The following is a 16,994-nucleotide window of genomic DNA, read 5'->3' on the forward strand; positions in this document are numbered from 1 at the left end:
CAAGGCACTTAGTGAAGTGCAACTAAGTCCCAAGGAAATGACAATGTATGAAGACAATCATGGACGTTTTCTTTCCTGACAACACCCTTTACATCTCGGAAACTACCAAAATAGCCAGATGAGAATATACAATGTTTTCAGAAGCACAGATTAAAACACACACAGATTAAAACCAGTGAAAAAAGACATTAGCCCATCCTCCTAATTTCCCCCGTTTCTGCTGAGAAGAGGGGTTGTCCATGACAAGAAGCCAAGCAGTACAATCACCCTCCAGTCTTTTCTCTGTTGGAGTCAAAGAAGACAAAGAAAATCTCTGCCAATAAGAAACTTAGTCACAGTGAAGTTCACAGCACAGCGAGCCCCTAGTTAAGTGGGGCTCAAAGGGAGGCCACTTCAGTTCATGCACTGCAGTTTAGCTGGGAAATACTGGGTGACTTAACGGCTCATGTGGCTCCCCAGGACTCCACGTGAAACTTGCTATTACTAGACACAAAGCAGCCACAACTGATAATAAACTTAAACGCAGGGAAATAGGGACTTCAGTTTATTTTACTTTTAGTTCTAGGGCTGATAGATCTGTGCAACATAATTACTCTTAAAAAAAACCAAAACAAAACCAAAGAAACCGCTTTACGTAAGTTTCAAGCTTTACTAGGAGTCTGAGCTGAAGACTCCAAAAAACCGCGGTGCTGACACTGTAGGTCAGCTGTGCTACCCCATCAGAACAGCTTTGCAAGTGGTAAAGAAAAGTTGGGCTTTATGCCCAACTCCCACTACTGCACATGCTCCAGATTACATTCAGATCCCAGCACCTGTAAAATTTGACCACAGCATTGCCACAGGTCAGAGTTACTCACCCTGGATCACCAACTAAACCAGGACTACTCAGTTTTTCCCAGGGTAACGGAATAGATGTATCAATATCCACCATTTCTTATTGAGATCCACTCAATAGAAAGCAGCGTGGCCACTCCAAATGGGAGCTTGCCACACTGCAGCTGTTCCCAAGAAAAGAGTGAAAATGCTGAAAACTACAGGGTCTTCCTCAAGGAGAGTCAAAACGAACTTGCAATCTGGATCCAGCCCAGCATAGGTCATTTATGTAGCCGTGGCTTAAAATCTCCTCTTTCGTGGGAGTGCCTGCAATTTGAACTCCAGACAGCTATGGCTTTCCAGTGCCTCCTGAAGCACAGAGTGCAACACCCTTCTCATCTGCTCCAGGAGTGAATTAATCTTCTCTTGATTTCTAGTATCCTGTGAAGCAATGCAAATTTAAAACCACAAAAATCTATGACTTCTTTCTACTACTTATCAGTAATGGCTTAAAAACTAAAGACGAGCCTCACAGCTACTGATCATCTTCCTCTGGCAGAAGTGAAATGCCTACACACTATGTGCTACTCTTACACAAAGGGAGGAAAGGACTGAAAGGCTGCCAGCCCCTGACAGTGCTTGTGCTGGTCAGGCTAAGTACCTGTGTGTGTTCCTTCTACACTGGAAGCTCCTCTGAGCAAAGACCATACGCTCTTTAATGCTGTGATGTGCCAGCACACTGAAGCAAGCATCAAAAGAAAGTAACGTTAGCCGTAAGATTAACTAGTCATGAGCTATCCTTTAGCCTCATCACAGTTTATCCACCAAATACCAGAGGGCTACAAGACAAGTATCTTGTTAACAGATTCCTGTCTCTCATGCATGTATCAAACTAAGTGAAACCAAGAACTCTGACTAGAAATCTGAGTCATCTCTACTTCCAATAGCAGCCACATACCCTGTTGCGAAGTTGCTGTCTTCTTTCCAGTCTACTATGCGACAGATGAAGAGTATATTTGAATAGTCCTCAGGCCTGGTCACAAAGTCTGGAGGGCAATCAGCCAAGGACACGTAGGCCCTGGGCACTCTGTGGTCCACAGGTGAGAACATGGCACATCTCCTGAAGAGTTCACTGTTCTTGTCTGCCAGAAGCTTGATGAAGCCTGTAGCTGCTCGGGAATGTTTCTTTTCCAAAATATAGACCACCTGGAAGAGGCATAGGTTTCTACAGTTAATACCTTCAGAGAAACTTATTTTCTTTAACAGAATAGGGATACACAGAGGCTTAGCAGAATATCTGGAAAAATCGCAAGGCCTATATCATGTTTTCCCTGAGTGTGTATATGTGTGTGTGCATTTTTTAACCGAGTACCTATTTACAATATATTTTCCTTGCCATCTTGCTCATGGCTATAGAAGAGCTAAGTGCCTTCCAAGTGCTAGCTCTCTACAGCAATTTTCTTGATTACAGAACAAAACCAGACAAGAAGCAGATGCTTCCAAATGCAGGGAATTAGCCACAACATACAAGCAACTCCTGTAAAATCTTTCATTTGTATCCTCGGCCTGTGATTTCGACATTCAGCACAGAACAGGCCAGTCCAAAAACGGTGCCGCTGGCGGATCCAACGCTAACCACAGGAAAGGATGTGCTGTGGGGAATTTGGCAGTTCTCTCCTCCTCTCTGTGCTTTCTGAAGTTAGGGGTTATTTTACCTTTATACAAGATGGCTTTGAAAAGAATAATAAATTACAGTATCACTAAATAATTGTTCCAGAGAGGTGTTCATCCAGGCTATATTTTTGTAGACCTTAATAAATCACTGGATAACAGAAATATTATAGCCGATTTCCTAAGCTTACACAGAAGAGTCCTTCCAGAAGGTTTCAGGAGCTGCACCTCTGTGCGATTCTGAGTGCTGGAATTGCCACGCTGGATGAGACCAGAGGGCAGCCCAGCCCAGAAGAGGGACCAGAATCAGAGGCTGCAAGGGAAAGCACAAGACGTGGAAGAGTCCTGACCCAGCCTGACCCAGTAGTCCTTTTCTGGTCTCTTAACATTCACAGATTGACTCAAATCTCAAACCAACAGCACTAACAGCCTTTCCAAAGTCTGTAAGAATTAATTCTGACAACTTTGGATATCCTGACGCTCATATTAGTATCCAATCTTTTTTCTGAATCTTGCTAAGTAATTTTGTGTAACAAACAAAAGGAATTCAAACTAGGATAATTGGTAAAAATAACAAGACACTTGATTTTTATCAGATTGGACAAGTACTCTCTTTGAAATGGGGAATGAGATTCTAAGATCAACAAATGGAGACTACAATCAGGCCACGGCTTGGTCTCCTGGAGCCTTTGGGAGCGCACACGTGCTCACTTGTCACTCTCCACGGAGTTACCTTGGCTGTCCTTTGAAGAAACTTATCTTGGAGCAGCCTGGGATCATTCACCTTGGGTCCATCATCTTGCTTTGCTCTGTGCACACTGCTGATCCCGACAGCCTTCACTGCACCAAACAAGACAAACACAACAGTTACCGTAGCACATTTCTGTCACAAAGTTGTGTTGGGCCTTTGCTGTAAACTACAATACAAGGTGTGTGTAGTAGACTTATGTGGAAGGAAAAAGTGCTCTTAAATGTTAGGATAGCCAAGCATGAAGCAATTGTTATTTCTCCAGCCTACCACAGAGAGCAGATATATGTTCACTTACCATGCAGATCTGCTGAAAAACAACAAAAATCAAAATAAATCCAAACTGTACAAGTACAACTATACCAGCCATAATAAATAAACGGTGGAAAACACATTCTGTTTATTAAATACTAAGAACTACATGAATTTCCTGGCATTTCTTAGCTGGAGTCATTAACATTATATAAATAGTCTGTTAAGTACATACATTCATTTAATATTTAATTTCCTTATGGAAGGTTATAAAATGTATGTTTATCTTTGAAACCATATCTACTAAGCTGCCTCTCTTCGGCTGGGGACCAGGATTATGAAAAAGTCTTATGAAAGTAATCATTATATATGACAAACAGCTCCCTCCCCCTGAAATCTCTTCACCAGATACTGAGAATATTTAAATCAACAGTCAACTAATGTCTACTTTGCCATTTTCAAATATTCGAGTACCTAAGGTTGAAAGTATCTGCTACAGGTGGCTGGCACACCCAATGCATTTAGTGTTTACAAACATCCAAAGCAATCTTTGCTGGGACCAGTCCCTTCTTGAGCTGCATCCCTGCCGAGAGCCCGTGGTTACTGGTCTGACAGCGTTTTTCGGATGGAAACATCCATGTGCTCTTCTCCGGAGGGCTCACGGAGGATGGATTCCTTTTTCCACTTGTATGGCAATCGCATCCATCTCAAGCACATGTGCTAAAATCAAGCCCTGAGTGTTCAAAAGAAAATTTGCTTTCTTAAAGAGAGACCGTGGCACCAACTGCAAGTTTCAAGGGACGTAGCTGTCACTGTCTCCCTTAGAAGACATGAGATAAAGCAATGTTTCGCTGAAGACTGTGCTCCAGCAGGCCAGCAGCGCTCACGCATGCCAGAAAGCCTCAAGGAGAACAGCGGTGACACGCAGACCCTGGCCCCCAGATGACACCCATCTGTCCCACGGGAACCCTCAACGGAGACTGCTGGTGACATGACGGATGAGGGGAGGCTGCAGCTGCCGGCAGCGCCGGGGGGAGCCAGGGTGCCGGGGGCTGGCACTCAGGGGGAGCCGGGGTGGCAGCAGCTTGCCCCGAGGGGGACGGCTGTGCACCACCATCACTGGGGCACCTTCACAGATGGTCCTGCCACCATGGACAGCCTGGGTTGCCTTCGGGCAACCTTACCCCAGCAGTCGTTTGACAATGACGGCTTTTGGTCTAATGACAAACTCTGGTTCTCATATGCCACTAATTATCCCCAGCTTTGCTTTCTGATAAAAAGCTCTTCAGACTTTGACTCTCCCCAGAGATCATTATCTTCAGAAAAATCTAAGTGACTTTAGTTTTATTTTATCTTTACTGACTTGCTAGCAAGGCTGAGAGAAGAACAGACAGATATTCAGAGATTTAAATAAAAACCTACTTTCCTTAAAAAAGCAGCAGTAGTAGCAGCAGCAAACCCCTTTCTCTTTTACTTCTCCTACTGAAATGAACTCAGATGTGCCACAACCGGGGTTACTAAGGGATAAAACCACCCAGAGTTTCATGGAGACAAACAAGCTGAGGAAAAAAATTGCTTGGAAAATTATAAAGAGTTTAAAAAGTGGGGATACCCAAGTTACACACCTCATTCGCTTGCCTCCTCTGAGATCTCTGCCAGCTAAAGTTCATACCAAGCAATCAGTTAGTAAAGAATAAAAGCAAGGAGCCGTTTTGTTTTCTAAAATTTTTCAAGCCATCAGTTAATAGTCATGGGTTTATGGTGTGCCAACCATAAAGACAGCTGGGACAAAGAACAGGACGATCTGGGACAAAGAAACATTGGCAGGGCAGAGGGCAAGGGGAGGTTGGTAGCCTTCCAAAGGCCATGCCCTCAGGCACACCTGCCACAAGCCCAGGGCTTTACTGGAGTGAACTCTCCCCCAGTGAATGGCACATACTGGTTGGCAGAGAAACCAGATCTAAACATATTTGGGGAAAAAAAATTGAAAGCTGCATTCACTGCTTTCCCAGCGTAGCAGAATGACAGCAGCGACTCAAGGTCCAGCAGGCAAGAAAGAGAAAAGCACCAGGATCCACACCAGGAACATGCCCTTATTAGCACTGCCTTCTTTCCACTTCTCCTTCCAGCTCCCATCTCTCCAAAATGTCGCTTGCGTTCTTTCACTGAAGCAGCTTTCCCTCTTAGGAAAGGACACCACGGTGTTCTTTGCCTGGGACAAAGAACAGGCAGGGCTGGGGCATTGTCCCCCATCCTGCTGAAGCTGAGCCCCATGTGAACTCAGTACAGGTACCAGAAAGCCTCTAAATTCTCACTCTGGCACATGGTAGAACCTGCCTTTTTCCTTCACAGCCAACAACAACAAGGGGCCTTTGGCTGGCTGGAGAGTACCTTCTTCCTCAGGGGTCTCTCAAATTTCAGTATCCCTCCCAAAAAATCCTGGGATTATTAGAGACTCCAGCAGACAGAGGCTGGGACCTACAATTATACCATCAACAGAAAGAAAGAAGGAAGCAAATCCCAGCCATTTACTTATTCCTACCCATCTTTCTTAATCAACTTCAGTATCTAAAAGGTCATCATGTACGTTTACTGACGGGCAGCGCTCCTGAAACAAGAGACAGGGAAGAAGATACAGGAGGAAATCTGCACTCTTGGGGCCAAGAGATGTGGGCTTCTCTACAGCTTGTAGCGGCTCCTTTTGAAGTCAAAACTGTTGGTACCAGGGCCGCACCTAGGGCTTGGAGGTCTACAATAGCAGAGTACCAGCAATGAGGGCTCCTGGTGACAAACCCCTCTGCTCAGAAAGGACAGCTACCCAGATCCACTGTCCACCTGGCTCAGTTGTGAAATTACCGCACAGAGACCTCAGTCTCACCTGAAGCACCAAGGAGGAGGTAACCTGCCACAGGAGTCTGGTACCTGCGTCCCCTAAATACCCTTCTGACAGTCTCTGCCTCTCGGTGCGCGTCCCCCCCTCTCTCCAGTGAAGCTGGAATGTGGGGCGGGGGGGGCGGGGGGGGAGGAGAGGTACCGGGACCCCAGCGGAGACTGGTGGTCTAGAAGGTCTGAGCTGGGAGACACAAACATTTCCCACAATAGGGCAGAGACACGGAGGCAATCCTAAAGGAGAGTTAACTTGTGAGAGGAGCAGGACTTTGAGCAGAGGAGGTGGGAAGAAACTCTTTGCATTATGCCAAACTAAAAATGAATTATTCTGACCCCTTTACTGCAGTGGTTATCCAATGACCATTCAATATTTCCACCCTGGGCAAAGACATGTTTTCTGAGAAAGATTTACTATGTTAGCTTGGGCAATACTTCATAAGCTTATCTTACAGTGAAAACACACTTCAGCAACTAGGATCCAGTGAAACTGCATTATAATCTCAGTGTTTTCCTTTCAGCGATTATCTGACAAACCAAAACTGTAATAGCCTTACATTTAAAAAAAAAAAATAGGCACTAGATACAAAAAGCAACTCAAATTAGTTATGTTATTACCAACAAAGTAGATCCAAGACACTTGGAATTTGTCTCTCTCTGTAAGAGATCATTTTAGGCAGCTTCAATACACACTTAGATTTGCCTGACAGGCATTCCTAGGTCAAATATTTATTTTTTTTAAAGCCCCCCAAATTTCCTTTTACAATTAAATTACCATGACATTAAAAGTGGTCAAAGTGGACCAAAAGTCATCAGACTAGAATTCTGATTACTTGTGACAGATCCAAAATTATTTTCACCAGGTTTGCATTGGTCACTGTGGAAATTTGCAATTCTGTCCAAAAAGAATACAATTAAAGATGCAATATCCACTTGCAAATGAAAATATATCACAGTTTCAGATCTCAAAAACAACTCACTGGAAAAAAAAAATTCCCTCCCTAGATGGAAAGAAACAAGTTTTTAAAAAAATAGTTCAATGTTTGCTACTTCAGCTAGAAAAAAAAAAAAAATCTACTTGAGAAGTTATTTGGCTTACTCTACATGGGCCTATCTAAGAATCCCCTCGGAAGGCACTATTGATATGAAGCTTTTAAAAAAGAAAATACTGCTCTTCAGCTTAGTGCTCGGACACCAGCACATCTGTAAACCTTTCAGTAGCAAAGCCTGCTACTTACTAGTGAAGTAACAACACTTAGGTTCTCTGATGTCTGCTACAATAAACAGTTTTCAGCATATTATGTTTTAGTACCAAATACATAAGGAAAGTAGTGTAAAACAAACCAATTTATTATAAATATTTCAAGGATTGTGTGTCACACTCAAAAAAGATCTGGTTTTGGAAGTTCTGTCCATATCAACACAAGAGACGGGGAAATGAAAATTCCAACCAAAAAGTGATACATTCAATGCGTGCCCAGATTTGCCCTGGGTTATTGTGCTACAATCTTCATTTTTAGGGGCAATGAGAAGGAAACGTACTGCTGTTTAGAAAGCAGAACAAGGGCTCTTCACATTCTGTCACCAATGTTCATTGGCACAGAAAAGCTTTTTCTTCCAGAACACAAAACCGATGGCAGGAACCAGCGGGTCACATCATACTTGGTCCTACCTTCACCAAGAAAACTAAAACATAATTTTTTGAGGATTAAAGCAAAGGGATCTGGTTTCTTAGAAACACCTATGCCTACCTGCATGATTTCAATTCCTGCAAAATTATTTCAGTATCTACAGAGGTAGGAGCTCTGAGCTTCTCCTGAGCTTGGCAGATTTTTCCCCACATTGAGTGCAGAGTACTGAGGTCCAAGTGAGCTCTCTCTGAAGTCCCCCCCAGCAGGCTGAAGAGCCTCCCCTCCCGACCCAAAAGGTGTAGGGAGGGAGGAAAGTGCCATCTCACTTGGTACCAGGTACTATCGAAAACTGGAGTGTATTTCAAATAGGCTATAAGAAGGCTCGCTTGGAAAAATATCGTGCAAGCAGCAGTATTTTACGAGTATTTATATCTCCATGCACCGAGTTTTCCACCTGTGATGGAGGGAAGACAGGTAGTTCACTGTGATGAGACTGTTAAGCCAACAGTGTTGGAATTTAACACATTCAGCCTGTCCAAAATCAGCCTAACAGCTCCCGCCTGCAATGCAAGAGGGCTCTGCAGGTAAGAAGCAAACCCGCTCCAAACCACACATCGCTCCCGTGTTGTCTCATCTCAGAGCTGTGTGTCTAATGAACAGGACTGACTTCCTCAGAGATGTTTATTTTGAACACTGATTTAGGCAAACTCACCCTGCCACAGCTGTTCATGTCTCAATACCTGAACTGGCACACCTGTGTGCCCAACAGCACACTGAAGACGAGGACCAGGGGACTCAGACGATTAGTGAGAAGATTTTTGAAGATGCAGAGGCAGTAGGAGGCCCTCAGAGAGGGAGAGGAAAGGCATAATAACGGATGCGTACAGCAGAGAGACAAGCATCTGCAATAACCCAGAGCAAAGGCAATGCAAAGGGGTGAGTATAGCTGGCTTCCTTACACACACAACGCAGCCAAACATATAATTATTTAGTTATATTTAGCCACCTCCATGAGGAAGTACGGAAGAGATGGCAGAATGATGAGACAGGAGTGTCGCTTTTCCTTACAACCCTCTAAGCCTGATCCACAGCAAAGATTCACATCATTTTGGGAAGCTGCCATTGACCCCAACAGATCCAATCACAGCTGTCTCAGTAGCCACCTAATGTTACTATGACCACAGCCTGGGTACTCAGGCCTCCTGCCCCTCTCACATCCTTGAGAAGCTCCCAGTCAACAGTGGCGCTGGAAGCTTTATTGCAATACAATTGAAGCTCCAAAAAATCAGGTAGTGTTGCAGCCCACATAAATACAGTGTTATTACATTAACGGCAAGTAAAATTAAAACGTTACAGCAACATTTCCATTGAGTATTTTGCCTATCTACTTAACGTTCTTCCTTCCTGCATGTGCATTTGTTCCTAAAGTGTGTGTGTCCAATTTTACTATTGCATGGAAAATATGTTAGCTGAATGAATCCTAATCTGATTCATCCTGGAAACCTTGCTGCTAACAATGACCATATTCTAATATGTTTATCTCCACACCCACCATTCATTCTCAGTATCATGCCCTCTCGCTTACTTGACCTAAACTTGTAACTCAAAGGAAGAACACAGGTGAATTCAGGAACATATGGTAATATGCTGAACTTAATCTAACTCCTGTTACCTAATTGCATAAGTAATTTTTATTTTTTTTTTGCCTTACTTAAGAAGTCATTTGAGGGTCAAGATAACTTACTAGGGAAGAACAGCACAAGATTTCCCAACATTAACTTCCATTGCAGGCTTCAGCTGTGCAACAAAAGAATAACTGGAGCTTATTCAGCCCATAGTATTTAATCAATGCGACCATAAAGCCCAATTTGTTCAATACCAGTAGAACATTTTGCTTCAGTTGCTACACTGTTTATTCTTCAAGAAATCTATTCTCTCATTTAAGAAAAGTTATAGCAACAACCAAAGGAGCTAGATCCAAAGACCCACAAACATGAACTTAGGATAAACTAATACAGAGCTGTCTCGAGCAGCTGAAACGGCTCCAGCTTCTCTGCTGGTTTTCCAGGCTTCAGCAGAGTGAAACTGATCTGATTTTTGACAGTTCCACCTCAAGGATTTCTATTAAAAGCCGTGTAACTGAGAAGATTTCCTGGTGAGCTTTCACTCCGCTGCGGCCTAGAAATGTTAAGAGCTATGCAGTGGAGACAATCCATCTCCAGAAAGCTGCAGGCTAGGAAAGAAGCGTGAAGGCTCCTTAAAAGCACTCAGAGTGAACAGGAGCCTCTGTAGGGGAGAGAGAAGAACATTTATTCCTTCCAACAGCCAGTGACATTGGCGGGCTCCAAATTTGTCAGAGATTTCACGGCAGCAAAACTGAAAGAGGGGGGGACCTGAGCAGAGCGACAGAATGTGGTCCAGATTCTTGTCACCATCATCCTTTCCCTATCAGCCTTGGCCAAGGAGAGGAATAGTAGTATCTCCCTAAATTGCCTATGCCAATATGAGACACTGTTAACTGCAGAAGGGCTCCGGGTGCCAGAGGAAGACACAAAAGGTAGGCAGGCACCTAGTCAAGCTTCAAAGACAGAAAGGACACAAAAGCACAAGAGGACGCATGGAAGCACATGACAAGGTGCAGAAGTGCAAAACGGAGATTAAACTCTAGGTTATATATACATTTTTCTTCTCTGCTAGAAGGAGCCAAAAACCCTTCTGAGCACCAATTCCAGAGCATCATCTTAAGAAAAAAATGGCTTTATGCATTATCACATAACCATAGTGTGAAGGTACCAAATGCCACCACTTCTGCTGAGCCAAGTAATCCCAAAATACCCAATAAAAGCCTCTAGTAGTAGTGTGGACACCAAGCAATTTTAGATTATAATTTCTGACCTTACCAGGGCTATTAGAGTCTGACAGTCACATTTCACTTGAAAAGAGACTGACCAGTCTCCACTTCCCCAATGCTGAATGGAAAGGCAGACAGGAGTAAGCTCTGCAGCAGCCCCAACCCAAATCCTGACTCTACCTATCAACCATCAGCTATTCAGTTTAATTTTCCATCACACAATTGGCCGAGTTACCCGTCAGTTTACTCTGCCTGTAAACGAGCTGTTTCTATTCAAACTTCATTACGTCAAGGCAGTGAGCAAGCCTCGGACATTCACATATTCAAGCTCCAATTTGCAGAAGTGTAGGTGTAAGTGGAAATCCTGAATAAACACAACTATCTGATTGCTGCCAGGGCAGCCAGTCCACCAACTCGATGACTTCTCTGAGCCACCCCGTGGGAAGCAGGATATTCAACATATCTGGTAAAGTAAGATCTCTCATGAGAAGAGCTGAAAAAAGCTGAGCAAACTAGTTTGACAAGGATAGCTTTTGGCATAGTGACACAGTTTTACAAACTTTTATTTGAATATCCTTTTTGCTAAGAAAGGCTGAGGCACTTTTATGAGCACAGCTGCCATTCTCAAGAGTACAAGTAGCTGCTACCGTTCGATTGCTGATGTTTCTTTATCAGAGTAATCTGATTCCAATATTTAACAAGAGACAGCTCACATTTGTATGAAACTCATGTGACACGCAAGTCTGTGTAGGGATACAGCATCATAAAGTACTCTGTACAGAACATTTTGCACTTTTCCTGGGTTAGGAGGATGCAGAGAATTTTTTATTTTTTTTTATTGCATATTAAATTGGAGTGTAACAAAAATCCGTCTACTGCAGTGACAAGTCACCAAAATAATGTATTCCAGCTCAGTACTAAACGATAAGATAAAAGTTACATTACCTCTGTTGCAGTAGTCAATGTGAATGAGGATTAAGGAAAAGATTTACAGACCTGGCAAAGGTCATGTTGACTGGTGGATGACTTCTCTGGATAGCAGTGACACAGTGTAAGTTGAGGTCTCAGGGCAACACACAGAGGAGTTGCATGTCAATACCAACACTATAGAGTATAATTAGTCTTTTATATGTACAAAATGTTGTTCGAACTAGTGCCAGGATGCTATTGCCTCGTTCTTTGCCAGTATAGAAACCCCAGAGAAGGTTTGAAGGACACTAGCAAGGGAGCTGAGACACTTTCTTCAAGGTGCTCATTCTTAGTGTCTTTGTAAAGAAAAAAAAAAAAAAAAAGCAGAAAGTTTGTTCAGCATGTAGAAAGAGATATTTACACCTTGGAAATACATCTGAAAATGCAAGAGGAAAGAGATTTCCAACTTTGCTAAAAAAGACCTACCTCCAATGACCAAAACTTAACATTAGAAAACCTAACTTTGGAACAGGATAATATTGCTCTTCACGTTCACCAGCATGCTGGAGAAGAAACTCCTTCCCAGATCAGAGAGTTTTCTGAAGATAATCTTTAACCCAACTTCTTTGCAAGACTTGTTCAGAAAAGCAGAGCAAACTCGTTTGACCAGGACAGCTTCTGGCATAGTGACACCAGTTATAAACTTTTATTTAAATATCCTCGAGCAAAGCAAGACTGACGCACTTTTATGAGAACAAGAACTTTCAGAAAATACATGAGCTGAGAATTAGGCTGAATGTGATGGTCTCTTCACTTTTGTGAGCTTCCCTCTTGCTTATCCCATCCCTTCTGGGGCCTTAGGAAGAGCAGGGCAGGAAGCTCAGCCCTCATAACTGCAGCACTTAGTGAAGACAGATCCAACATCTGAGTCTCGGCCTGCAGCCCCATCCATAGCAATTTCTACCAGTTTGCTTTAAGCCCCGCCAAGGCATTGGAAGCCCAACATACAATGACTTCAGGGAAATTCAGTCCACTCAAATCTGGGCCTTAATCAGCGTGCAAAATGTTTCACGCTTCAGAGCTTCTGAGAGCAAGGGCCAACCCGAAATTCTTTGCCCCAGTGTGTAACTAGAGAAGGAGGGGGTGACTGATGCTCTGAAGAGGAACAGAGCCACAACGAGGGATGGGACATAGGCCAGGGTAGAAAAGATATCAAAACAGCCTGCACTCCCCAGAGTCACCCGGCATGCTCTTATTTGAATGACACATCTACTTTTATTCTTCATGGTTCGTTCTGACCAGCAGCAGCAGAACAAATGAGCCAGCAGCACAGATATTGCATAATTCTACTCCTCTGTCAGAATGGACAAAAGCCATCTTGCAGCCGAGAGGCAGCAATCTGCGAAGCTTGTGGACACGCACAAAGATGCGAGCACTGCCTGGTAATGCCTGAGCAATGTGGCTCTGGTTTTTCATCTCACAATGAGTAAAATTTACTTTTGATTCTACTAGGGTAACTAAGGATATTCTTCACCCTTAGAAATGTGGTGGATTTTTTGTTTAGTTTGAATTTTCTTTAGGTCTTTTATATATATGGATCTTTATATATATATCTATACACGCACACATACATGTATGCATATACATACATAAACTGCACACAAGAACACAATAGACTGTTTCTTGATTTTATTAAACATGATACCCTTGACGGCATCTTTGTCCAGCTTGAAACCTTCAGACTGCCCTATGTTAGGGGAAAAAAAAAGAAGAAAGTCCACTACAAGTGTTTATTTAAGAACAGACTGGCCACAAACTATTTTGCCTGCTCCCTCCTGTGCATAAGGCCAGGCAATGAGTCTGTGTAATAAACCCTACAAATCAGTGTTCTCAGGAAAAGTAAATAAAGCACCAGTTTTGGCGGATCAGCAAGAAAACCCCCCATGGGATCTCATCTCCCATCCACACCTCTGTGTTTAGCTGCAGTAGTTGTTGCCAGCAGAAGGATATAACAGAAAAGACAAGACTCAGATGCAGGTAGCTTGAAAGGAAAGTTCAATGGGCAGCATCAGCCCATCAGCCCTCCCAGGGGAGGCCCACATTGCACAGGGGACGGCACTGCCACTCACTACGGTCCAAGCCTGCAAAGCACTCTGCCTCCCAATGCCGGTCCCACCTTCCAGGAGATGGCCTTAGCTAAGTTCTGTCTTGAAAAAGTGTACATTTGGTCCTTTTAAAAAAGGATTTTGAGCCACACCTGTGAAGGCTGAATTTGGCAGTATCTTTTCCTTTTTTCATGACAGTTATCACTGATGTTAGAATAACTATAGCTGTTTTCCAGGCAAGACTTAAAATCTGGATAAGTGATGATATGAGAAATTGCATGAAAGACAGGAAACAAGCCAAAGCAATCATCAACTACTCAAAAACACCTTCAGAAAAGGCAGCATCGTAAACTTTATATGTATAAAAAAAGGAGGGCATTAAAAAGCAGAGCAAGAAGAAACTAGAGAAAAATCCATATGAGTTATATGGCCAAAGAAGCTGAAGCAACTATTAAAAGAGGTGATAGCAAAATACAAACTCAGCAGAAATCTAACTGGCACATCCACATCAGCCACAAGGCTTGTTAAGGATGAACACAGAAAGGCCTTGAAAACAAAAGAAAACAGCTGGCTTGAGCAACTGCAATGGAAAAGTAGTTTGGATTTCAACTGTGTAGACAATAAACTGGATCTAACATCTGCCTTACAAGTATCATCCAAAGACAGAATTAAATGGCAAAAAACACTCAAATGGCACAGATTTTAAGAGATGACTCGATAACCTCCAACACAGGCCACCCCAGAGCATCTCGAGGAACTATGATGCATCCAGAAAAGTAACTTTCATCAGGCCTCTACACTAAAGCACAGTTATACAGGTGAAGTAAAATATTGGCTCAAGTCTGTACGTATTTTAGATGCTGGTGTCAAACTAGAATGTGTATCTCTGAATTGTAATTTGGCATTGCTATCAGAAGCAAGAGAGATGCAACAGACACAACATTGACTCAGGAGCATTTGGGGAGATTTAGAATTGTCGAGTCAAAGTGGCAGCTCAACGGTGCGCAGCTCTAACGCAGTGCTCAAGACTGCAAAAAGGATGGGGTTAATAACTAGCTGTGTAAAACGTCTGCAGACGAGACAAGTAACTCCCAACTCAAGCCCTATGCTGGAAAGTAACGGAACAAGACGGAAGTTGGTTCACATACTTTGGCAGCAACTCAAAGACAGTGGAGGTACCCAGAAGGAAACAGCATCACGAACTGGTGAGGTGGCAGCTCCATTCATGAGCTGAAACCAATGTTTTGTCATAAAAACTACAACACTTCCACTCAAATGTTATTTCCAGTTTTATTAACAGATGGGTGTGAAAAATGGAAGTCTACCAACAGTATAGGCAGAGGTCTGTGGATCTTCAAAAGCAATCTCTCAGGAAAACACAAGGTATTAAATAGAACAGCTTTAAAACCACCACCAAGATTTGTCAGAGACTGACAACTACTTATGTCCTAAGTTACTGCCATCTTTTTCTGGACATCCGGGGCATGTGTCAGGAACGCACCAGAATATCTGACCTGGCAAATATTTCACCAGCAGCTGAAGGCACATGTTAAAAGTGCTAATTGTCAGAATCCTTTCAACACACAGCTCTTCAGGAGGGGATTTAGTACTAGAAAGGACATGCAAAGAGCAGCATAAGCATAGTTTGGGACAGGGGAGCCTATTTTATTTTGCCCAAAGCAACACTTGATGGTTTGGATGGAATTCAGATTCAGAATAAAATAGGTTTGCCTTCAAAACAGATCACATAATTGGCTTTAGGTTTTAGTGCAATTTTCTTTTTAAATGGACCAAATCTTTAAGTTGCTCATAACTCAACAGTTTGAAAACAGCAACAAACCTAACTGCCCCCAAGGAAATATATTCTTATCCCCAAACTGAGACACAGATTGCCCAGCCAAGCTGCGATGAAGGAAACTGCTACAGCAGCATCTTGAATTAAACAGCAACCAGCAATCCCCAGACAGCCCTGAGAACTGCAAATCGAAAGGTGTGACTTCTGTTTCACAGATTTACTTTGCATCAATCAAAACTACATAAAACCCAGTCCTTACTATCCATTCAAAACTATGAAGGCAGTTTAGCAGAAAGGGATTGAAGTGATAAGGCATTAAGCTTTTATGCCTGTATTTTATATCTTGCAGCAAAGCAAGGCAACAAAGTAATACTTCAACAGTTTGCACAAATAAAGGCTTAAATCAGCAATCTGATCTACTCACCCTTTTCACCAGTATCCAGGGAAAGTTTCTTAATGTCATCAGCCAATGTATCCTGCAAGTGGTCTTGTCCATGCTCTGCATCATTATCATCAAACTGAGCTTCTATAATGACATCCGGACTTTCAGCATCGCCTTTCACTGTCTCTCGAGGAACACAAGTCCCCAGCATATCCTCAGGGACATCTGATTCATGCGTGACTTCTGTTTCTTTGTCACTACCATCTGGCTTTATTACCTGAAGGAGCAAGGCATTAAAAAAAAAAAAAAAAGAAAAAAAAAAAGAGGTAAGCTAAATCACTGGACTGAAGAAAGAAAACATTATCTTTCCTTTTTCATCTGCATCCCCAAGGAGCTAACAATGAATTGTGGGTGGCTGGTGGCACACTGCAATTGCCGTGTAATTAGCCACAGATATTGCACAATCGAAAGAGGTACCTCACTAGGATAAGGATGGGAACGGCATGGCTTTTGCAATACCTCAACTGTGACAATAATGTATCCAAAGCGTATCTAGAGCATAACCATACAGTTCCTGCCAAGCCTCTAATCGGCTCTCCAGAAGCTGGGAGTCAGCACAGGGAGGGAGGAGGATACACTGCAATTTAATGAGTTGCTTAGACCATTGTTCACCCAGATATACTAATCATCCTGGGAAGTCCCAAAACTCAAGCAGTTCCAGTGAATGCTGGGATCATGTCAAAGTACATCTCTGGGAGAGCTCCCCAACACACAATTAGGAACAGACTGGGAAAGAACAGACCAGAGAACACGGTGCCCTGCGACCTGCGGGGGAACTGGACTGTGGCAGCTTGGTAAGGCACCAAGTATTTATCTCAGGCTCCACAGTTTTCATTAAAGGCACTCAATTATTGCTGTTACCTATAAAAATCTCCTAATTCAATTACCAAG

General features: G+C 43.0%; 1 protein-coding gene across 1 annotated transcript in view; it reads right to left on the reverse strand.

Annotated features, from left to right (window-relative positions):
- The window catches only part of DIS3L2 (DIS3 like 3'-5' exoribonuclease 2), a 197,117-nt gene that overhangs the window by 120,049 nt on the left and 60,074 nt on the right, over nt 1–16,994 (reverse strand). Inside the window, exons 8-10 of the mRNA XM_074153228.1 lie at nt 16,086–16,320; nt 3,218–3,324; nt 1,772–2,019 (exon numbers count right to left, since the gene is read on the reverse strand). Of these exons, the coding sequence (XP_074009329.1) occupies nt 1,772–2,019; nt 3,218–3,324; nt 16,086–16,320 (590 nt within the window). The remainder of the gene's footprint in view (nt 1–1,771; nt 2,020–3,217; nt 3,325–16,085; nt 16,321–16,994) is intronic.

Source organism: Numenius arquata, chromosome 9, assembly GCF_964106895.1.
Source record: "Numenius arquata chromosome 9, bNumArq3.hap1.1, whole genome shotgun sequence".
NCBI classification, from domain to species: Eukaryota; Metazoa; Chordata; class Aves; order Charadriiformes; family Scolopacidae; genus Numenius; species Numenius arquata.